This window comes from Salmo salar, chromosome 15 (assembly GCF_965601325.2).
Source record: "Salmo salar chromosome 15, fSalSal1, whole genome shotgun sequence".
Taxonomy (NCBI): Eukaryota; Metazoa; Chordata; class Actinopteri; order Salmoniformes; family Salmonidae; genus Salmo; species Salmo salar.
In genome coordinates, this window is record NC_138305.1 from 58202902 (window position 1) to 58227589 (window position 24688).

The window sequence follows — 24688 nt, forward strand, 5'->3', positions numbered from 1 at the left end:
CCCTCTGATATCTTGTGTTGTCCCCACAGGTTCTGCTATCAAGCCGTCTACCCCCAAAACACTCCCCCCTCCCCCTCATCTCACCTCCATCCACCCCCATAGCAGCCCCTCTCCCCACTCCCCCCTCATAAAATGAATCACAAACCAATCGGGTGCCTTCACCCCATCCCAGACCTCATCATCTTCTTCCCCCGTCTCTCTGACCATCTCCTCCTCCCTGAAGACCCCCAGCTTCCTGGGCCAGTCCTACTCCTTCAGGATCTGTTCACCTATTGCAGGGGACCAGGGCACAAGGGCCCCAAGCCAGGGCACCATGGAAGGCCCAGACGGAGTGGCCCTGCCTGGGGGCTTCACCCTTATCCAGCTCCCTAAACCTGGAGGTACTGGTGGTTCTCCCCGGCTATCCAAACTAATCAGAACCACAGCCGTGGGTGAAGCGGTAGCAGCCAGAACTTCGCAGCAAGGAGGTTCTCATCTGGAGACCAAATCTTCCTCTGGACCTGCAGGTGGAAAGACCCAGAAGAACCAGAAAGGAACCTCTTCTCCATCACCTCTAGCCTTGATGGAAGTTAAAACAGAGACTGTGCAATCTGAAAAACTCTCTTACACCCCAGAGTTAAATACCAATACACCTGACTCCAGATTAGCTCTATCCCAGAAGAAACAGAGTCTGACTCAGTCAAAGGGCCTTAAATCTGACCTTAGATCAGCCAAAGTCAACTACTCTAGTCCCACAGAGCCCAATGAGCTGACCTGTGATGTGGGGGAGAGGGGTGATGTGGGGGAGGGCTCGCGACCGTGGAGCCCAGAATCATGTCAGAAAGACACAAAGTTCAGTCAGTTTATGACTCTGAGAATGCATGAGAACGGGCATCCTGATTTTAATGTTGAGGACTCTGATACGGATCCGGGCGACTCGTCGGATGACTCGGATTCCGATAGTGATGAATATGCCGAGGTAAGAGAGCATCATTTTTTTATGCTTTGATTGAAGTCATTTTTTTTTATTCTATGTTTATTTTGAAAACTTGTTTGCTGCAGTTGCACTTGAATGAGTTCTGGTGTAGTGTTGTGTAAAGCCAGAGTGTGTTGTGTTCTCTCTCACCCCAGGAAGAAGAGGAGGAAGCGGGTGACATTGAGACAGTGGAGGAGAGGAGACTGGGCGTCACCGTCACTCAGATGAGGACCGCTGTCAAACACACACAGTAAGACTGGAGTGTGTTTGTGTGCGTGCGTGGGCGCGTGTGTGTTTGGCTATTTACATTTAGCAGTATGATTTGCGTGAGACTGTCTCAAGGAAGGTGTGGTTCAAGTTAAGTTTATTACATGTTTGTTTGAAATAAAATAAAAATTCTCCACAGACAAAACAGTCAGGATGGTGAAACGGCACCAAAGGAAATGGTAAGGCTTCTCCCATCTGTCCATTATAACTGCAGAGCCATCTTGTTTTGTAGTAATCTTAGGCCCTCTTTTTCGGAGATGTCTTGTCTACTCATTCATAGCTGTCATGTATGGCAAACAAAATTGCTTTAGAGGTCTCGGAATACCCAATAGAATGCTCAATGGCCCTTAACCTTTGGCCCCTGTGCCATGCAGCGTCAGAGGGAAAAGAGAGAGGAGCAGGGGTCTGGGTCTGGCGAGGGAAGGGGTCGTATGAACCGTACCCTGTCGGAGAGGTTGCGTCGCGGCGAGCATCAGAAACTCTTCACCAGACTCAAACAGGTGCTGTTCATGGAAAAACTGGACCCCAAGGTCTCGAAGCTTCACCTCCTTTCACAAGTAAGGGACAGTCTGTTATGTGGCTGTGTAACTGGCCGTTTGTTTTGGTTCATTTTATCCTATTCTGTACTGTTGTAGACACATACAGTCGGAAGTTTACATACACCTTAGCCAAATACATTTAAACTCAGTTTTTCACAATTCCTGACATTTATTCATTGTAAAAATTCCCTGTCTTAGGTCAGTTAGGATCACCACTTTATTTTAAGAATGTGAAATGTCAGAATAATAGTGGAGAGAATTATTTCTTTCAGCTTTTATTTCTTTCATCACATTCCCAGTGGGTCAGAAGTTTACATACCGTAATTTTCGGACTATAAGCCGCTACTTTTTTCCCACGCTTTGAACCTTGCGGCTTAAACAATGACGCGGCTAATATATGGATTTTTCCCGCTTTCAAAAAAAAATAAACACATTCTGTGACGTGCTCAGTTTTTTGGCGGCATGAAGCTTTCATTAGACCAATGAAATTGCCGAACGGGTTAAGGTCAAACAACTTTTTTGTTTACTGTTTAGATTAAATCGAGCGCGCTCAAACTTCCCATCATTCTGATTACGGTAGTAATTTTGTCACCCTCATGGCAAAGACACGGAGAAATGCATATGATGCAGCTTTCAAGTTGTAGGCGATTGATCTGGCTGTTGGAAAAGGAAATAGAGCTTCTGCACGGGAGCTTGGTCTGGAGCAATGACTTTCTTGGTAGGCTACTGTTTACTGCTAATTTTTTTATTTTTTGTTACAAGCCGTGTTTCGTTAAAGCCTATTTATTTTTGTTACAAGCCGTGTTTCGTTAAAGCCTGTGTAAAGTTCATTTGTTTCAATGTACCGGTTGGCACCTGCGGCTTATAGACATGTGCGGCTTATTTATGTTCAAAATAATATATTTTTTTTTAATTCAGTGGGTGCGGCTTATATTCAGGTGTGCTTAATAGTCCGGAAATTACGGTACACTCAATTAGTATTTGGTAGTATTGCCTTTAAATTGTTTAACTTGCATCAAACGTTTTGGTTAGCCTTCCACAAGCTTCCCACAATAAGTTGGGTTTATTTTGGCTCATTCCTCCTGACAGAGCTGGTGTAACTGAGTCAGGTTTGTAGGCCTCCTTGCTCGCACACGCTTTTTCAGTTCTGTCCACAAATTTTCTATAGGATTGAGGTCAGGGCTTTGTGATGGCCACTCCAGTACCTTGACTTTGTTGTCCTTAAGCCAACTTTGGAAGTATGCTTGGGGTCAATGTCCATTTGGAAGACCCATTTGCCACCAAGATTTAGCTTCCTGACTGATGTCTTGAGATGTTGCTTCAATATGTCCACATCATTTTCCATCCTCATGATGCCATCTATTTTGTGAAGTGCACCAGTCCCTCCTGCAGCAAAGCACCCCCACAACATTATGCTGCCAACCCCGTGCTTCACGGTTGGGATGGTGTTCTTCGGCTTTTTCCCTCTAACATAATGATGCTCATTATGGCCAAACAGTTATATTTTTGTTTCATCAGACCAGAGAACATTTCTCCAAAAAGTACAATCTTTGTCCCCATGTGCAGTTGCAAACCGTAGTCTGGCTTTTTTATGGCGGTTTTGGAGCAGTGACTTCTTCCTTGCTGAGCGGCCTTTCAGGTTATGTCGATATAGGACTCGTTTTACTGTGGATATAGATACTTTTGTATCGGTTTCCTCCAGTATCTTCACATGGTCCTTTGCTGTTGTTCTTGGATTGATTTGCACTTTTAGCACCAAAGTACGTTCATCTCTAGGAGACAGAACGTGTCTCCTTTCTGAGCGGTATGACGGCTGTGTCGTTCCATGCGGTTTATACTTGCCTACTATTGTTTGTACAGATGAATGTGGTAACTTCAGGTGTTTGTAAATTGCTCCCAACGATGAACCAGACTTGTGGAGGTCTACACTTGGCTGATTTCTTTTGATTTTCCCATGATGTCAAGCCAAGAGGCACTGAGTTTGAAGGTAGGCCTTGAAATACATCTACAGGTAGAACTCCAATTGACTCAAATGATGTCAATTAGCCTAACGGAAGCTTCTAAAGCCATGACATCATTTTCTGGAATTGTCCAAGCTGTTTAAAGGCACAGTCAACTTAGTGTATGTAAACTTTTGACCCACTGGAATTATGATACAGTGAAATAATCTGTCTGTAAACAATTGTTGGAAAAATTACTTGTGTCATGCACAAAGTAGATGTCCTAATCAACTTGCCAAAACTATAGTTTGTTAACTAGAAATATGTGGAGTGGTTGAAAAACAAGTTTTAATGACTCCAACCTGAGTGTATGTAAACTTCTGACTTCAACTGTACTTTTTCATGGTTGAATTGTGACCTCTGATCTTCCCATTGGTTTGCAGTTTGATAATTATCGAATACACAAGATATTTAAACTCTGTCTTCCATCAGGCTCTGAAGGAGATTCGTACCCTGTCAGTGGACTCTGAGTCTCTGGAGGAGAAGAAAAGGATGCTGACTGAGATCCAGTCTGTCTATGTCAAGGAGATGACATACATTTCTGGTACGTCTGACTGAAATTACTCACTCACTCACGGGATCTACTTGAATATTATGTTGTTTCAGACTCCTTATTTTCAAAGATGGTTTTTAAAGCAAAAACAGTGGTGTGTGTGAACTCTCACAATGGTTAAGAAAAGCCCGAAAAGAGGAGAGAACTAAGATACTAGCGGCATTCCATCCTAAGAACCAAGACATGTTGTTATAAACCCATATCTCCTTCCATCGTAGGGAAGCCAGAGGAGCTGGTCAAGGCCAAGCTGAAGGAGATCTGGGAGAAGAAGAGAGCTCTGGCTGCCCAGAGAAGAGCAGATGTGCCCTCTACCTGCCAGCTCTCATCACCCGCCTCCACCCCTAGTCCCAACACCCTGACAGGTAATAATAACCTGTTTCCTATATGTCTGACAACAGGAGGAATGGCACTAAGCTGGATCAATGTATTAGCCAACATTCAGATAAAGCTACGTTACTGGTCAAAAGTTTGGACACACTTACTCATTACAGGGTTTTTCTTTATTTTTACATTGTAAAATAATAGTGAAGATGTCAAAATTATGAAATAACACATATGGAATTATGTAGTAATCAAAAAAGTGTTAAACAAATCAAAATATATTTTATATTTAAGATTCTTCAAAGAAGCCACCCTTTGTCTTGATGACAGCTTTGCACACTCTTGGCATTCTCTCAACCAGCTTCATGAGGTAGACACCTGGAATGCATTTCAATTAACAGGTGTGCCTTAAAAGTTAATTTGTAGAATTTCTTTCCTTCTTAATGCGTTTGAGCCAATCAGTTGTGTTGTGACAAGGTAGGGGTGGTATATAGAAGATAGCCCTATTTGGTAATTGACCAAGTCCATATCATGGCAAGAACAGCTGAAATAAGCAAAGAGAAATGACAGTCCATCATTACTTTAAGACATGAAGGTAGGTCAATCTGGACAATTTCAAGAACTTTCAAAGTTTCTTCAAGTGCAGTCGCAAAAAGCATCAAGCGCTATGATGAAACTGGCTCTCATGAGGACCGCCACAGGAAAGGAAGACCCAGAGTTACATCTGCTACAGATGATAAGTTCATTAGACTTACCAGCCTCAGAAATTGCAGCCCAAATAAATGCTTCACAGAATTCAAGTAACAGACACATCTCAACATCAACTGTTCAGAGGAGACTGCATGAACCATGCGTTCATGGTCGAATTGCTGCAAAGAAACCACTATTAAAGGACACCAATAAGAAGAAGAGACTTGCTTGGGCCAAGAAACATGAACAATGGACATTAGGCCGGTGGAAATCTGTCCTTTGGTCTGATGAGTCCAAATTTGAGATTTTTGGTTCCAACCGCTGTGTCTTTGTGAGACGCAGAGTAGGTGAACGGATGATCTTCGCATGTGTGGTTCCCACCGTGAAGCACGGAGGAAGAGGTGTGATGGTTTGGGGGTGCTTTGCTGGTGACACTGTCTGGGATTTATTTAGAATTCATGGCACACTTAACCAGCATGGCTACCACAGCATTCTGCAGCAATATGCCATCCCATCTGGTTTGCGCTTCTTGGGACTATCATTTGTTTTTCAACAGGACAATGACTCAACACACCTCCAGGCTGTGTAAGGGCTATTTAACCAAGAAGGAGAGTGATGGAGTGCTGCATCAGATGAATATAAAATCATTTACATTTTTTAACACTTTTTTTTTTAGTTACTACATGATTCCATGTGTTATTTCATAGTTTTGATGACTTCACTGTTATTCTACAATGTAGAAAATAGTAAAAATAAAGGATAACCTTTGAATGAGTAGGTGTGTCCGAACTTTTGACTGGTACTGTAACTTTTTACATATTTTAACACTAATCAGTCATAGCAGTTCACCACTGTCATCTATTTCTTGTTACGATGGATGTAGCTACGAATATAAATGTATAATCCTCATAGCCTACATGTTGTTTGGTCTTCGTAAAAGCACAGATGTGGATGAAAGGGTAAATGAAAACGTTGAGCGGAAATGTGCCTTACTACCTTTTGAATTTTTTGTAACGTCAGTAGTCTAGTCAAGGAAGCATCATGCTAAGTATTTTGGCACACTCCACTTACCAAGACCATTGCCAAATTAGGCCCGCTGTCACCTGCTTTTATGGTAAGCCTTGAGGTGGTACCACCCAGCACATCTAGAAGGGAGTGTATTTCATACTGAACCCTTCCCTTGAGATGACGTAGAGGTGCCTCTACATCACGATTTCAATGGTAGAGTTCAATGACTAGCGGCAAAAAGAGCTAGATTTACTACTAAATTACCAAAATATATCACTTTTTTGCATTCGTCAAAATTAAGAGCAGAATTGACATGTTTCACTTTAACTAAACCTAAAACATATTTTTTTTCATGAAAGTTACTTCTTTGTTCAAATTTTGGGGGAATCATGGCTTCCTTTTGGCATCCATGAATACACCACTGTAGTAGGCCCAGGGCTCCAGAATAACATTTTCCCCTGGTGGCGCTGGTGCAACAACATTTTTAGTTGTTGGCACCAGCCAATGATTTGGTTGCACCCAAAAAAATATGTGCCGACAAGCGATAGGAAAAGAAAGTAATCTTAGTCATTCATAGTGCTTTATGAAAAAGTGTAATCGACTACTGAGATGGTATTGAAGAAATCCCTTGTTTCATCATCTTTTCATGTTGCGATTCAAAATATTTTAATGTCCAACCTAAACCAGTGATTGTCATGCATTTTGGGTTGACAATTAGGCTATTGTTATATTTAACTGTAAAAATCTGGCTCCAGAATGTATGTTTGTTTATTTAATAGAGATGAATTTTCCAGCATCTTAATGTGCACTAATATCATAGGCTAATTCATCACCTGAGTAAGTGGAAATCTCAAAACACATTAGCTAAATGGCTATCTCTTAATATAATACCCACTGCTAGTAGCCATGTATTAATCTAACAGTAAATTGTTTATGTCCCCAAAAAGTTGCAGTTCTAGCCTACCGCACAATTTTACATTTATATTTTAGTCACTTAGCAGACACTCTTATCCAGAGCCACTTACATTAGTGATTGCATACAGTTTCCATGAAGCCAATGACCAATGCACATTTAACATGCTCCGTATCGCAAAGCCGTATCGGATATCTCGGTTATAAAATAATTGCTATTGAGCTGAAAATTGAGAGCTGAAAAATACAAATTATACCTACAGAAAGCTGATAACCTCCTTTCTTCGACTGTGATAACAGGAAAGCTGTGTTTTACCCGCAATATGATTTTAAAATGTTATACAATCAGAACACTTTCTCCTGGAGCATTATTTTTCCCATGAAAGGAGAGAGAGTGGCTCACTCGACACCGTAGAAGGCCCCCAGTGAAACAGGTGCTGGGGTGGGCAGACACACTTTCATTACAGGAATCATGAGGTTATAACGTACTTTACTGTTTGACTAAATCATGGTTTTAGCCTCCTAAGTTAGGTAACCATGTAGAATGTGCTGCTCGCACTGATGCGACCAATGAAACATTTAACTTGCGGAGCCAAGTCAAAGGGTCGCTAATCACCTGTTTCTCACTTCCTCTTCCAATGTCTGAAGAGAGTATGGGCACTAAGCAGGATCATAGAGTTAGCCAGACAACTTTCATAAACCATTTAAATATAGCTCTTATTTATTCATGTATTTCTATCTGTGTGTATCCCAGTGTCCCAGTTGTCTCGGGCTAGCTCTCTGGATCAGGCAGGGGCAGCTAGGGGCTCTGTGAAACCAGTGGCTGCTGTTCTACGCACCAAAAGCGGCAAGATCATACTTCCTGCTTCCATACCAGGTGAGCGCATACAGGAACAGGATACCCACATTTGGTCTCTCACTCTTGTCTAGAAGGTCATGTAAGTTCTAGATCTAAAAAATGAAATATAAACAATGCTGAATTGGAAGAGCGTGATAACTGTGTTTTAAAGTCCATTGGCACACTATATGTGTAAAATGTGGCAAGGGTTATGATCGTTAGACTGTCACTCTGTCTAGAATATGTTGTAAGTCTGTCATTCTAACTATGGTGTATTTCCTTTATCCACAGCAGGAGGAGCGGTCTACACAATGAAGGTTATGAAGAAACCAACAGTCACCTCCCTCTCCACCACCACCAACGCCACCTCAGCTGCCAAGGAGGCTGTGGAGAAGGAGAGCGCTGAGGAAAAGGAGTGTACACCCCGGATTATCCACCCCTCTCAGCCCCTCTCGCAGACCCCTAGCCCACAGTGCTCTGCGTCTGCCACTGACCCTAAGAAGAAGGACCAGGGTAGAGTGTCTGGGGAGGCTGAGCAGTTCTCAGACAGCCCAGCAGAGGTGAGGCCAGAGGTAGGTAAGGAGGAACCACAGGCCCCTGTCTGTAATGGATCCATGGAAGAAGAGACTTCCATAGAGAAGGACAACATATCAACTCCTACAGAGAAGAAGTCCCTTAACAGAAAACCTACTAATCAAGTTTTTATTGATATGAAGTATCCCCTCGTGGACAGCGCGCCCCTAAACAGTGCCATCTGGAGGCCATTGGAGAAACCGCAGGCGGTGGGTGAGCGTGATCCAGGACGCTGGGGCTTGTCTCTGACCAAGGGAGAGGCAGCCGTACTGGTGAAGGCTCTCTCTGAACACGAGGGCATAGTAGTGGGGCGGAATGGAAAGGATAGTATGGTCACACCGACGCGCAAGGATAACCTGGTCCAACACAATGGAAAGAAGAGCTCTGTGACACTGAAGGGCAAGGATAACCTGGTCCAACACAATGGAAAGAAGAGCTCTGTGACACTGAAGGGCAAGGATAACCTGGTCCAACACAATGGAAAGAAGAGCTCTGTGACACTGAAGGGCAAGGGTAGCTCAGTCACACAGAAAAGAAAGGATAGCTCAGAACTACAAAAAGAACAGGATAGCACAACGTCTCAGAAAGAAACTAATAGCTTGGTCCCACAAAAGGAAAATTATAGCTTGATCACTCCGACAGCAAAGGACGGCTTGGTGACATCAAAGGAAAATGATTGCTTGCTGACACAGAACGGAGGGGGAGGCTTGGCAGATGGCTTGGAGGCTCCAACTGTGAAGAGAACACGACGACCGCCACGCTTGGACATTAAATCCCCACCAACTGAACATATCACTACTACCCCTGTGGCAACGACTGAGGGTAGCCCAGCCAACGTTACACAAGCCACGGGTAGTACCCGTACCCCAGTGTCTCGACCTGGGGGTATTCTTGTTACTAACACTGGGGATGGTGAAAACCAACTAACCCCACAGGAACCTACGAGGCAGGGTAGGACTCCTAAAGTAGGATGGGTTGGGGTTACTACTAGTCCTGTGGTGATTACTGGGCCTGGAGGTAGCTCTGCCAAAGTGACTCCAGCTGCGGGTAGCCCTGTGAAGAGAGCTGCCAGTAGCCCTGCCACTCGGGGTAGGCCTCCTAAAGTACTGAAAGCTGGAGATAGCCCTAGCCTGGCCCCTGGAACTCGGGCTGGGTTAAGCCCTGTGGTGAAGACTGATGGCAGGGCAGCTGGACAACCCGAGCTACAGTTAATAGCTCTGCAGCAATGACTAAAGGAAGCCCGGGTAAAACACCACAGGCTGTGGGTCGGCCTGGAACACGGCCTGTGACCTGCTCTGTTGGTGGGAAGAGGACGATGAGGTCTGACAAGGCCTAGTGGAGCTGAGACTAAGGCTGCATTTCCACACTACCTCCATTGGTGCATCTCAATACAGTGTGGCTCAGTTGGTAGAGCATGGCGCTTGCAAAGCCAGGGTTGTGGGTTTGATTCCCGCGGGGGACCAGTACGAAAATGTATGCACTCACTACTGTAAGTCGCTTTGGATAAGGGTGTCTGCTAAATGACTAAAATGTAGAAATGTACAGTAGTTGTCTACCTCGTTTCCTCTCCCTTCACTCCAATGATGATGCATTTCAGCCTAGTTCCAACCAGAGGAACAAGGGAATCATACTCAACACGTCACGTCAACAGATGTCATTTACTTACTGTCTTTAAAGGCTGCACTCAGGTCCAGAAATCCCATTGAGACCGCCACATGTGCCTGTTCACAAATCCAAAGGACCCTGGACAGTTATGTTTGTGTGAGTTAACCCTGTCTCAGCTTTAGTACTCATCTGCCTGCCTACTTGTGAAAACACAACAAAGCAGACAATGATTTACACCTACAGGACAGTCAGTTTTCAGAACATCTCTAGTCATTGAGCGAAACGTTAAATGAATGAACTGTATTACATGTATTGAAGGTTTGGCTGCTGTTTGAGTAGTTGTACATGGGACATTAGCCCCATGTTGGGGTGAATGTGGGATGTCCTACTTTTTTGGTGAAGTCAATAGTTATTATGTTGTAGAAAGTTGATTACTTGTGCTATTTAATAATCAAACCCCTGTAATTGTTGAAGATAAGTTCAAGGGAAGGTCTGTACAAAAATAATGAACATGTATGACCACAAAACAGGTCAATTACTTTCTGGTCCATTTTTGAAGTTACCAATAGGCCCTAATCTTTGCAGCTGAAAATCATTGATTTCAGATACAACATTCATGTGTTTGTTCATGTCAAAAAAACACTGTAAATGTTATTTCTATGCCACTGTAAAGACTATGTATTATAGCTGCGATTTGTTGTGTCCAGTCCTTTTAAATACACTCTTAATTTCATTACCAGGCTTTTAGGAGTTCTCATAATTAGTACTTTTAAGTCTTTAGCAAATAGAATCTCTACTATTTATTTTATTATTTCTACACAGTCACAACCATGTTAAATATTTTAATGTGCCTTATGAATTGCTTCCCTGTCTGTTTTACAATAGTACTCCTCGTTCAATGATTCTCATGTCTGATTTTTGACGAACTTATGCATAACATGTCAACATTTTTGTTATGACATTTGACATTTGTTTCAATTTTGTGTGTCAAAAACAATCACGATTAAAGCCTAGTGTGTGTGTGTGTGTGTGTGTGTGTGTGTGTGTGTGTGTATATACAAATACTCTTTCTAAATGTTTGTCTGACTTGAGTGTTGAATAATGCTCCTCAATGCATTTTTTTGTAAAGAATTGACTGCTATGTCAGTCACTGAGATGTGCTGGCAAGATACTGTGGCCTTGAAAATGAATTAAACCGTATACATTTCTTTGGTGTGGCAGTTGTAACCTGCACGAAATGCCATGGGGTGGTAGAATAGTATTGAATGTGGAATAATAAAATAGAACAAGAATTAAACAATTTGTAAATATCAGAATTTGACTAGTAATTATAGACATGAATTATTGCAGCGTTCTAATGGTCTACTTATGACCCAGCTTAAATGTATATTTTATCTGGGTTTAACACCTTCACGTCTCTATTACACTGGCGGATACGGGGTAATGATTGCATTTATAGGGCTAGTAGAGTGCAGATGTAGGCTAACTATCTGAGCTACTAATTCCAATATCATGTATTTGATAAATAACAAACTTTTTTTTTCTCTCTGTGCTAATTTAACAAAAGAATGTGCCACGAGAAGTAGGGATGAATGACTGACACACACACACACACACACAGACTGATCTAGGATCTGCATATTCTGCTGCCATCCCCACAGCCCATTGGTAGGCAGGGGAACAAAACTGATCTTAGATCTACGTCTATATGGACGTCCTACTGCACTAGAGCAGGGGTTCCAACCTTTTTCACTCGGCCCCCCTTCCAGCATTGGGGAACCCCCAGGGGGGGTGTTCCCCATCTAGTTCTTTGGGCACAAGCACTGTTCGTGACACAAACTGTTCACACCCCTCTTGTTGGTGTAGAGAATTTATCAGGTTTAAAGCTTATTTCCTGCAATTCTACACATGTCATGGGTTGCAAAGAACATTTTGCTGTTTTAAAGCTAATTTTCTAACGTGTATTCATGTGATATTTGAGTGACCAAAAAATGACTATGGGCTAAAAAAAAAACGAAATAAAGAAACTTTAGCTGACATGGGCTAGTTGATCTGGACATTTCTGACAAGTTATAAATAGCTCTATGCAATTAATACCATGACAAGAGGAACTGATGATACACCAACCAATTTCGAAATTGCACCTTGTGCATTCTACTATTACAACTTTCAAGAGTAAGATTAAAGCCAGACTGAGTTCCTTAAAAACAATGTCAATCGAAACGTTTTTTTTTCGCTGACCCCTTGCGCCCTAGGGTTCGCGCCCCACAGTTTGTGAACCACTGCACTAGAGGAGATGACTAGTTTAGTCGCTAAACATGAGCTAAGCCGACTACAGTACACCCGTCACCGGAGTTTAACGCTGCTCTAACCTACTCAAGAGATTAAAGTTGTACACAAGCCTATGCCCCTAAAGTTTACTCAGCTGCAAAAAAATATTAGTTGGGGATGCAAGCGCGTTTGTATCCTAAAGAAGGATTTCACGGTTCAAACATCGCATAACTTTTAACGTAAGACATTTATCGGGATATTTTACCATCAAGATGACAGTAGACGGGCACGGGTCAACAATAAAAAGTCGGATAAAGAACATGCTGCGGAAGAATCGGAAGGAAAACCTTGCCGACAAGGTGAGTGACTGCCGTTTTGCTTTTCATAGATTTTTTTTTATGCCCGAATGATAGGTTAACTAGAGTAATTTATAGTGTCATTGCATGCAAATTATATTTCTATTTGTGTCAGTTAGGGAAAATAATTAAACATGTTGCTTTATTGTGGGTATATCACTCAAGAAATGCCTTAGATTAAAATGTTCAAATGTAAGACTTCATATTCCCAATAAAATGGTCATAGGTCTGTAAACACCTGAGAAACTGGTAAAAAAAAAAAGTATATTTTGACTTTTCCAATGCATGAGGTTGAGTCAGTGGATCCATCTAATCAGGTTATTGTTGAGAAAATCAAGTACAGAACAGCGTGCAAACTAATCAATCAGCTTCCTCTCACGTTGTATTGATGATAGACACAATTCAGTGTCAGAAAATGCCAGGGAGGTATTTGTTTAGCTCTCTGTCCAGACCAATAGTTCAGTGTCTTTCAGTTTGAGGTCGATATATCCCAACTAGCACATTTGGTTCCTTGGAAGTTGTGGGAACTTGTTTTTAGTTTGACATTGTTTGTGGAAACGAAGCCACACATTTCCTAACCAGTAAAACGGAACTTACATTTTTTGACTTTCTGAGAACATTTATTTTTAGTTTGCAGGGAGGTTCTGAAAATGTTTTACTCTGGTTCCTTAATGGTTTACCTGGAAGGTTGTATTACCGATTGTTTTTATTTTTTGTGACCCAGCATCAATGAGATTTGCGGCTATAATTGTATGTGTTCTGTCCATGGAATTAGTCCACAGCGCCACCAGGATGGAGCTAGCATGCCATGTTTTTTTAACTCATACAAACCTGATCATCTATTCAAACAGACCACATTTCAAAGGAAACGAGCGCCAGAGCTGTTGCCAGAGAATTTAATGTTTATTTCTCTACCAACGTTTTTAAATAATTTTTCAGTACGTCCAATAGGCCTCACAACCGCAGACCACGTGTATGGTGTCGTTTGGAAGAGTGGTTTGCTGATGTCAACGTTGTGAACTGAGTGCCCCATGGTGGCGTTATGGTATGGGCAGGCATAAGCTACGGAAAAGGAACACAATTGTGTATTATCAATGGCAATTTGAATGCACAGAGATACCGTGATGAGATCCTGAGGCCCATTCATCTGCCGCTATCTCCTCATGTTTCAGCATGATAATGCACGGCCCAATGTCGCAAGGATCTGTACACAATTCCTGGAAGTTGAGAATGTCCCAGTTCTCCCATGGCCTGCATACTCACTAGACATGTCACCCGTTGAGCACGTTTGGGATGCTCTGGATTGACGTGTACGACAGCGTGTTCCAGTTCTCGACAATATCCAGCAACTTCACACAGCCATTGAAGAGGAGAGGGACAACGTTACACAGGCCATAATCAACAGTGTGATCAACTCTATGCGAAGGAGATGTCGCGCTGCATGAGGCAAATGGTGGTCACACCAGATACTGACTGGTTTTCTGATCCACACCCCTACCAACAGATGTATATCTGTGAAATCCATAGGTTAGGGCCTAATGAATTTATTTCAATTGACTGATTTCCTTATATGAACTGTAATTCAGTTAAATCTTAAAAATGGTCATGTTGCGTTTTATAATTTTGTTCAGTATACATATTCTATCCATATACTGTCCATATTGCCTATACATCCCATCACATTAACACTATATATACAAAAGTATGTGGACACGCCTTGAAAATAGTGGATTCAGCCATTTCAGCTACACCCCTTGCTGACAGGTGTATAAAATTGAGCACACAGCCATGAAAACTCCATAGATTAACATTGGCAGTATAATGGCCTTACTGAAGAGCTCAGTGACTTTCAACGTGGCACCGTCATAGAATGCCACCTTTCCAACAAGTCAGTTCATCAAATTTCTTCCCTGCTAGAGCTGCCCCAGAAATCTCTAAGTGATGTTATTGTGAAGTGGAAATGTCTAGGAACAAACAATGGCTCAGCCGCAAAGTGGTAGGCCACACAAGCTCACAGAATGGGACCACTGAGTGCTGAAAAAATTATTTGTCCTCGGTTGCAGAACTCACTACCGAGTTCCAAACTGCCTCAGGAAGCAATGTCAGCACAATAACTGTTCTGCGGGAGCTTCATGAAATGGGTTTCCATAGTGGAGCAGCCGCACACAAGTCTAAGATCACCATGCGCAATCCAAAGCATCAGCTGGAGTGGTGTAAAGCTCGCCGATATTGGACTCTGGAGCAGTGAAACGCGTTCTCTGGAGTGATGAATCACGCTTCACCATCTGGCAGTCCGATGGATGAATCTGGGTTTAGCAGATGCCAGGAGAACGCTACCTGCCCCAATGCATAGTGCCAACTGTAAAGTTTGGTGGGAGAGGAATAATGGTCTGGTGCTGTTTTTCATGGCTCGGCTAGGCCCCTTAGTTCCATTGAAGGGAAATCTTAACGCTACAGCATACAATGACATTCTGAACGATTCTGTGCTTCCAACTTTGTGGCAACAGTTTGGGAAAGGCCCTTTCCTGTTTCAGCATGACAATGCCCCCGTGCGCAAAGCGAGGTCCAAACAGAAATGGTTTGTCGATATCAGTGTGAAAGAACGTGACTGGCCTGCACAGAGCCCGGACCTCCACCCCATTGAAAACCGTTGGGATGAATTGGAACACCAACTGCAAGCCAGGCCTATTTGCCTAACATCAGTGCCCAACCTCATTAATGCTCTTGTGGCTGAATGGAAGCAAGTCCCCGCAACAATGTTCCAACATTTAGTGGAAAGCCTTCCCAGAAGAGTGGAGGCTGTTATAGGAGCAAAGGGGACCAACTCCATATTACTGCCCATGTTTTTGGACTGAGATGTTTCATGAGAAGGTGTCCACATACCTTTGGTCATGTAGTGTGTGTGTGTGTGTGTGTGTATGTGTATGTGTATATATATATATATATATATATATATATATATATAGTACCAGTCAAAAGTTTGGACACACCTACTCATTCAAGGGTTTTTCTTTATTTTGACTATTTTCTACATTGTAGAATAATAGTGAACACATCAAAACTATGAAATAACACATGGAATCATGTGGTAACCAAAAAAGTGTTAAACAAATCAAAATATATTTTAGATTCTTCATAGTAGCCACCCTTTGACTTGATTACAGCTTTGCACACTCTTGGAATTCTCTCAACCAGCTCCATGATGTAGTCACCTGAATGCATTTCAATTAACAGGTGTGTCTTGTGAAAAGTTAATTTGTAGAATTTCTTTCCTTCTTAATGCGTTTGAGCCAATCAGTTGTGTTGTGACAAGGTAGGGGTGGCATACAGAAGATAGCCCTATTTGGTAATTGACCAAGTCCATATTGCTGCAAGAACAGCTCAAATAAGCAAAGAGAAACGACAGTCCATTACTTTAAGACATGAAGGTCAGTCAATCCAGACAATTTCGAAACTTTGTTAGTTTCTTCAAGTGCAGTCGCAAAAACCATCAAGGGCTATGATGAAACTGGCTCTCATGAGGACTGCCACAGGAAAGGAAGACCCAGAGTTACCTCTGCTGCAGAGGAGAAGTTTATAAGAGTTACCAGCCTCAGAAATTGCAATCCAAATAAATGCTTCAGAGTTCAAGTAACAGACACATCTCAACTTCAACTCTTCAGAGGAGACTGCATGAATCTTGACTGCGTGAATGGTCAGATTGCTGCAAAGAAACCAATACTAAAGGACAACAATAATAAGAAGAGACTTCCTTGGGCCAAGAAACATGAGCAATGGACATTAGACCGGTGGAAATCTGTCCTTTGGTCTGATGAGTCCAAATTTGAGATTTTTGGTACAACCACCTTGTCTTTGAGACGCAGAGTAGGTGAACGGATGTTCTCCGCATGTGTGGTTCCCACCGTGAAGCATGGAGGAGGAGGTGTGATGGTGTGATTTGCTGGTGACACGTTAAAGCCTTATTCCAAAATTGACCCCAAAAAATCCCCTCAATCTACACACAATACCCCATAATGACAAAGCAAAAACATTTTTTTTAGACATTTTTGCTAATTTATATAAAGAAAAAATTTAAAACTTTGCACATTTACATCATTACAGCCTTGTGTCTTCTTGGGTATGACGCTACAAGCTTGGCACACCTGTATTTGGGGAGTTTCTCCCATTCTTCTCTGCCGATCCTCTCAAGCTCTGTCAGGTTGGATGGGGAGCATCGCTGTACAGCTATTTTCAGGTCTCTCCAGAGATGTTCGATCGGGTTCAAGTCCGTGCTCTGGCTGAGCCACTCAAGAACATTCAGAGACTTGTCCCGAAACCACTCCTGCATTGTCTTGGCTGTGTGCTTAGGGCCATTGTCTTGTTGGAAGGTAAACCTTTGCCCCAGTCTGAGGTCCTGAGCGTTCTGGAGAAGGTTTTCATCAGGATCTCTCTGTACTTTGCCTAGTTTCTTTCCCTCGATCCTGACTAGTCTCCCAGTCTTTGCCGCTGACAAACATCCCCACAGCATGATGCTGCCACCACCATGCTTCACCGTAGGACGGTGCCAGGTTTCCTCCAGATGTGATGCGTGGCATTCAGGCCAAAGAGTTTAATCTTGGTTTCATCAGACCAGAGAATCTTGTTTCTCATGGTCTGAGAGTCCTTTAGGTGCCTTTTGGCAAACTCCAAGTGGGCTGCCATATGCATTTTAGTGAGGAGTGGCTTCCATCTCGCCACTCTACCATAAAGGCCTGATTGGTCAAGTGCTGCAGAGATGATTTTCCTTCTTGATAGGTTCTCCCATCTCCACAGAGGAAGTCTGGAGCTCTGTCAGAGTGAACATTGGATTCTTCCCTGACCAAGACCGTTCTATACCGATTGCTCAGTTTGGCCCGGCGGCCAGCTCTAGGAAGAGTTTTGGTGTTTCTAAACTTCTTCAATTTAGGAATGAGCGAGGCCACTGTGTTCTTGGGAACTTTCAATGCTGCAGAAATGTTTTGGTACCCTTCCTCAGATCTGTGCCTCGACACAATCCTGTCTTGGAGCTCTACGGACAATTCCTTCGACCTCATGGCTTGGTTTTTGCTCTGACATCCACTGTCAACTGGGGGACCTCATATAGACAGGTGTGTGCCTTTCCAAATCATTTCAAATCAATTGAATTGACCACAGGTGGACTCCAATCAAGTTGTAGAAACATCCCAAGGATGGTCAATGGAAACAGGATTCACCTGAGCTCAATTTTGAGTGTCATAGCAAAGGGTCTGAATACTTACGTAAATAAAGTATTTCTGTTTTTTATTTTTAATAAATTAGCAAAAAAATCAAAACCTGTTTTCGCTTTGTCATTATGGGGTCTTGTGTGTAGATTGAGGGAAAAAATGTAATGTAGAAAGAAACACCAGGGGGAGACTCGTCGAGTTCTGGTGACAGACGTAGTCAAATGAAATGTTATTAGTCACATACACATGGTTAGCAGATGTTATTGTGAGTGTAGCGAAATGCTTGTGCTTCTATTTCTGACAGTGCAGCAATATCAACAAGTCATCTAATGTCATAAAGTTGACTATTCATTAATGTGAAGACTGTTATATTATCAAATCAATTCTCTGTGTAATTATTCCATGATTTAAACTAATCATGGAATTGTAATTAACTTGATGTCGGGGCAACACAGGAAAATGTTGTTTAAAGAGTTACAATTTCCCGAATTTAACTCTCTTCAGATATTTTCAATATCTTATCGATTACAGTCACTTATTAATGTATTACCTCAGTCATATTCTGAATGTCGTGAACCCTTGCATAAATGATGAATCAGTGATATACAAATTGGCTTAATTATTTATTTACTAACTCACTAAATAATAATCACACAGAATTACATAAACACACACAGGATAGGTAACACATTGGTTACTCACATGATACACTGAAAAGTCCCTAGTGGACTAAACCGATATCACGGCTTGGTTGACAAAGGAAATGGGTGGGGACACATAAGAAAGAGCGGAAGAACAGAATGGGCCCACTACAGTACATACATACAGTTGAATACGTTCATCGTAAATATGGATATTTAGCAACCTAACAACCACTCCTTTGGATTTTAGAAATGCAATGTACATATTTACGCTTGTTTGTCGTTGCTGTCTCTCCATTGAAAACACTCGATCAGTCAGAGTCTCTGGTTGTTTAAGTCTAGTCGCCATGTCCTTTGAGCTCTGTTATATATGGATACGTCAGGCGTACTAATGGTCATTGCATAGGGAAATGTTCTTGAGATGGATCTTTCAGAGTACCATTGTTCTTAGTTGATCTGTTAGAATAGATGCTTCCGCAGTTGTCGGTATCCTCGTCCTAGACTTACACACATTTCCAGCTGCAGACTGGTAAAGTGGCGTCTAGGATTTGCTCCTTCTGTAGCAATCTATTGGTCTCTCTTGTTGATTATTCAGGTCACAGCTAGAACCACTTCACACACCGGCAGCAACCCGGCATGTTTTGGTCTAAATGTACATTTCGGCAGAAGTTGGTTTTATACTGGAGTAGAGAAGAGGCTGACTGATCATAAATTACTATGAAAAACTATTCTCATTTAGAAGACTAAAATCACATTGTCTTCCCAAAAGTATTCTTATAATTAATCATTTATTTTACACAACATTTGGATGCAAACCCCATAATTGAGAAGTGTCTACAATCAAATGATAATGTGGTCACCAAATGAAACAAATTTGACATGGTCATTCCTTGATTTCCCACTGACCATTCGAACTGTCCAGATTTACAGAGATACTGTTTCATCATTCAACCTTTTGATGTTAAAGTTTGGCCAAGTCTCTCTCTGTGTCCCAAAGTCACACATTCCAATCCCAATACTACAGACCCAGAAGCAGAGTATTTATGACCGTCATAAAACTGTGTAGAGAGAGAGCGAGACATAGGGCCACTTCAAGACACTAACAATTCCACAACAACTACCTAATACACACAAATCTAAGTAAAGGGATGGAATGAGAATATGTACATTATAAATATATGGATGAGCAATGACCGAGCGGCATAGGCAAGATACAATAGATGGTATAAAATAAAGTATATACTTATGGGATGAGTAATGCAAGATATGTAAACTTCATTAATAAAGTGACTAGTGATCCATTTGTTTGTGGCCAATGATTTGAAGTCTGTATGTAGGTGTATGTGTTAGTGATGGCTGTTTAACAGTCTGATGGCCTTGAGAGAGAAACAATTTTTCAGTGTCTCTGTCCCAGCTTTGATGCACCTGTACTGAACTTGCCTTCTGGATGGTAGTGGGGTGAACAGGCAATGGCTTGGGTGGTTGTTGTCTTTGATTATCTTTTTGGCCTTCCTGTGACATCAGATGCTGTAGGTGTCCTGGAGGGCAGGTAGTTTGCCCCAGGTGATGCTTTGTGCAGACCGCACCACCCTCTGGAGAGCCCTGCTGTTGTGGGCGGTGCAGTTGCCTTACCAGGCAATGATACAGCCCGACAAATGCTCTCAATTGTGCATCTGTAAAAGTTTGAGGGTTTTAGGTGACAAGCCAACAGGCGCTGTTGTGCCTTCTTTACCACACTGTCTGTGTGGGTGGACCATTTCAGCTTGTCCGTGATGTGTACGCCGAGGAACTTCAAGCTTTCCAGCTTCTCCACTGCTGTCCCGTCGATGTGGAGAGGGGAGTGAGTCATGATGGAGAATGCGGGCAATCTGACAACGTGGTCAGACCAGGGTTGACGTTTACGCAGTATCAGCATCGACAAGTTGATAGCTCAGTTCGTATGGGCCCAACAAGACATTCAGGAATGAACGCTGGAAGAACAGCATGTACAGAATGTCCGCCTGCTTGAGGAAGTCAAGAAGCTGCGAGGAGAAACGCAGACCGACTCGCATCCAAATCCGTTTTTACTCAAGCTAACGGAGGATGACGACATTGAGACCTACAGTTGAAGTCGGAAGTTTACATACACTTAGGTTGGAGTCATTAAAACTCGTTTTTCAACCACTCCACAAATTTCTTGTTGGCAAACTATAATTTCGGCAAGTCGGTTAGGACATCTACTTTGTGCATGACAGAAGTAATTTTTCCAACAATTGTTTACAGACAGATTATTTCACTTATAATTCACTGTATCACAATTCCAGTGGGTCAGAAGTTTACATACTAAGTTGACTGTGCCTTTTAAACAGCTTGGAAAATTCCAGAAAATGGTGTCATGGCTTTAGAAGCTTCTGATAGGCTAATTGACATCATTTGAGTCAATTGGAGGTCTACCTGTGGATGTATTTCAAGGCCTACCTTCAAACTCAGTGCCTCTTTGCTTGACATCATGGGGAAATCAAAAGAATCAGCCAAGACCTCAGAAAATAAATTGTAGACCTCCACAAGTCTGGTTCATCCTTGGGAGCAATTTCCAAACGCCTGAAGGTACCACGTTCATCTGTACAAATGGTATGCAAGCATAAACACCATGGGACCACGCAGCCGTCATACCGCTCAGGAAGGAGATGCGTTCTGTCTCCTAGAGATGAACGTACTTTGGTGCGAAAAGTGCAAATCAATCCCAGAACAACAGCAAAGGACCTTGTGAAGATTGAAAAAATAAAAGTTGTGGCAAAATGGCTTAAGGACAACAGTCAAGGTATTGGAGTGGCCATCACAAAGCCCTGACATCAATCCTATAGAAAATGTGTGGGCAGAGCTGAAAAAGTGTGTGCGAGCAAGTAGGCCTACAAACCTGACTCAGTTACATCAGCTCTGTCAGGAGGATTGGGCCAAAATTCACCCAACTTATTGTGGGAAGCTTGTGGAAGGCTACCCTAAACGTTTGACCCAAGTTAAACAATTTGAAGGCAATGCTACCAAATACTAATTGAGTGCATGTAAACTTCTGACGCACTGGGAGTGTGATGAAAGAAATAAAAGCTGAAATCAATCATTCTCTCTACTGTTATCCTGACATTTCACATTCTTAAAATAAAGTGGTGATCCTAACTGACCTAAAACAGGGAATTTTTACTAGGATTAAATGTCAGGAATTGTGAAAAACTGAGTTTAAATGTATGTAAACTTCGGACTTCAACTGTAGAACAAGATGGAAGCCTGTAGGAACATTATGCTGAAGTACTGAAATTCCCACAGAAGAACGTTGTTTCTTAATGTTCTCTAAACTACACTGCTCAAAAAAATAAAGGGAACACTAAAATAACACAACCTAGATCTGAATGAATGAAATAATCTTATTAAATACTTTTTTTCTTTACATAGTTGAATGTGCTGACAACAAAATCGCACAAAAATAATCAATGGAAATCCAATTTATCAACCCATGGAGGTCTGGATTTGGAGTCACACTCAAAATTAAAGTGGAAAACCACACTACAGGCTGATCCAACTTTGATGTAATGTCCTTAAAACAAGTCAAAATGAGGCTCAGTAGTGTGTGTGGCCTCCACGTGCCTGTATGACCTCCCTACAACGCCTGGGCATGCTCCTGATGAGGTGGCGGATGGTCTCCTGAGGGATCTCCTCACAGACCAGGACTAAAGCATCCGCCAACTCCTGGACAGTCTGTGGTGCAACGTGGCGTTGGTGGATGGAGCGAGACATGATGTCCCAGATGTGCTCAATTGGATTCAGGTCTGGGGAACGGGCGGGCCAGTCCATAGCATCAATGCCTTCCTCTTGCAGGAACTGCTGACACACTCCAGCCACATGAGGTCTAGCATTGTCTTACATTAGGAGGAACCCAGGGCCAACCGCACCAGCATATGGTCTCACAAGGGGTCTGAGGATCTCATCTCGGTACCTAATGGCAGTCAGGCTACCTCTGGCGAGCACATGGAGGGCTGTGCGGCCCCCCAAAGAAATGCCACCCCACACCATGACTAACCCACCGCCAAACCGGTCATGCTGGAGGATGTTGCAGGCAGCAGAACGTTCTCCACGGCGTCTCCAGACTCTGTCACGTCTGTCACATGTGCTCAGTGTGAACCTGCTTTCATCTGTGAAGCGCACAGGGCGCCAGTGGCGAATTTGCCAATCTTGGTGTTCTCTGGCAAATGCCAAACGTCCTGCACGGTGTTGGGCTGTAAGCACAACCCCCATCTGTGGACGTCGAGCCCTCATACCACCCTCATGGAGTCTGTTTCTGACCGTTTGAGCAGACACATGCACATTTGTGGCCTGCTGGAGGTCATTTTGCAGGGCTCTGGCAGTGCTCCTCCTGCTCCTCCTTGCACAAAGGTGGAGGTAGCGGTCCTGCTGCTGGGTTGTTGCCCTCCTACGGCCTCTTCCACGTCTCCTGATGTACTGGCCTGTCTCCTGGTAGCGCCTCCATGCTCTGGACACTACGCTGACAGACACAGCAAACCTTCTTGCCACAGCTCGCATTGATGTGCCATCCTGGATGAGCTGCACTACCTGAGCCACTTGTGTGGGTTGTAGACTCCGTCTCATGCTACCACTAGAGTGAAAGCACCGCCAGCATTCAAAAGTGACCAAAACATCAGCCAGGAAGCATAGGAACTGAGAAGTGGTCTGTGGTCCCCACCTGCAGAACCACTCCTTTATTGGGGGTGTCTTGCTAATTGCCTATAATTTCCACCTGTTGTCTATTCCATTTGCACAACAGCATGTGAAATTTATTGTCAATCAGTGTTGCTTCCTAAGTGGACAGTTTGATTTCACAGAAGTGTGATTGACTTGGAGTTACATTGTGTTGTTTAAGTGTTCCCTTTATTTTTTTGAGCAGTATATTTCAGAACATCCCCAATGTCAAACCAAGTTGGTGAACGTTTCTAGAACATTACAAAAATTGAAATTAAATGTAAACATGTTTGAACTTTTAGGAAATGTTATGTTAAAGTAATGAAATACCAAGAAAATGTCAACGAGGGGCTATGCGTTCTATGGAAAATAATGAACAACGTTGCATTATTTTCCAGAGAACGCATAGAGCCCCAAGTTGATTATCCCTTCTATAAAATCCTCTCAGATCTCCACTAATGCATAGTGATTGCGGGCTAGGGACTAGGGCAGGATTTGGGATTGGCTTGTTAAAACTCTAGAATTGTCTGTCTCCCTCTGTAGGTGACTTTGGAGAGGGTCCTGGGAATCACAGCCTCTGGCAACAGTGGTCTGGCCTGTGACCCCCACTCTGGTCTTGTGGCCTATCCTGCTGGGTGAGTCTAGGGGGAGAGAAAGAGAGGTGTGTGTGTGTGTGTGTGTGTGTGTGCATGCCATACCTGGGTTCAAATACTATTTCAAATGTCTCAATTATTTTCACATACAATATATCTGAATACTTAATTCGAATGTATTTGAAAAGACAAGTAGTAATGTATTTGAAAATACTAAAATACACTGCCATTAATTTAACTCAGGTATTTTTACTGAACAAAAATATAAATGCAACATGTATAGTTTTGGTCCCATGTTTCATGAGCTGAAATAAAAGATCCCAGAAATGTTCCATATGCACAAAAAGCTTATTTCGCTCAAATTTTGGGCACAAATTTGTTTACATCTCTGGTAGTGAGCATTTCTCCTTTGCCAAGATGATCCATCCACCTGACAGGTTGGCATATCAAGAAGCTGATTTAAACAGCATGATCATTACACAGGTGCACCTTGTGCTGGGGACAATAAAATTACACTAAAATGTGCAGTTTTGTTACACAACACAATGCCACAGATGTCTCAAGTTTTGAGGGAGCGTGCAATTGGCATGCCGACTGCAGGACTGTCCACCAGAGCTGGACAGTCTGCACACACAACCCTGATTGGCGAATAGGATCA

General features: G+C 42.7%; 3 protein-coding genes across 6 annotated transcripts in view; all 3 read left to right on the forward strand.

Moving 5' to 3' along the window:
* Positions 1-140, forward strand: part of LOC106571563 (MAX gene-associated protein-like) — a 44649-nt gene extending 44509 nt beyond the window's left edge. For both annotated transcript variants that reach the window (XM_014144753.3, XM_045695866.2), the window contains exon 15: positions 30-140. In XM_014144753.3, coding sequence (XP_014000228.3) covers positions 30-136 — 107 coding nt within the window. In that variant the 3' untranslated portion in view covers positions 137-140. The remainder of the gene's footprint in view (positions 1-29) is intronic.
* On the forward strand, positions 140-11468 carry LOC106571565 (uncharacterized). Its single transcript, XM_014144757.3, has 8 exons — positions 140-958; positions 1111-1205; positions 1362-1401; positions 1597-1779; positions 4194-4305; positions 4533-4676; positions 8000-8122; positions 8375-11468. Exons 1-8 carry the CDS (start codon positions 314-316, stop codon positions 9883-9885), a joined length of 2853 nt encoding a protein of 950 aa, XP_014000232.3. The 5' UTR covers positions 140-313; the 3' UTR covers positions 9886-11468.
* A 946-nt stretch (positions 11469-12414) lies between these two features.
* The window catches only part of LOC106571562 (mitogen-activated protein kinase-binding protein 1), a 48325-nt gene continuing 36051 nt past the window's right edge, over positions 12415-24688 (forward strand). For 2 of the 3 annotated variants that reach the window (XM_014144748.3, XM_045695868.2), the window contains exons 1-2: positions 12420-12891; positions 23981-24072. In XM_014144748.3, the coding sequence (XP_014000223.3) occupies positions 12805-12891; positions 23981-24072 (179 nt within the window). In that variant the 5' untranslated portion in view covers positions 12420-12804. Of the gene's footprint in view, positions 12892-23980; positions 24073-24688 lie in introns of all 3 variants that reach the window. The other variant, XM_045695869.2, reaches the window with a different exon arrangement.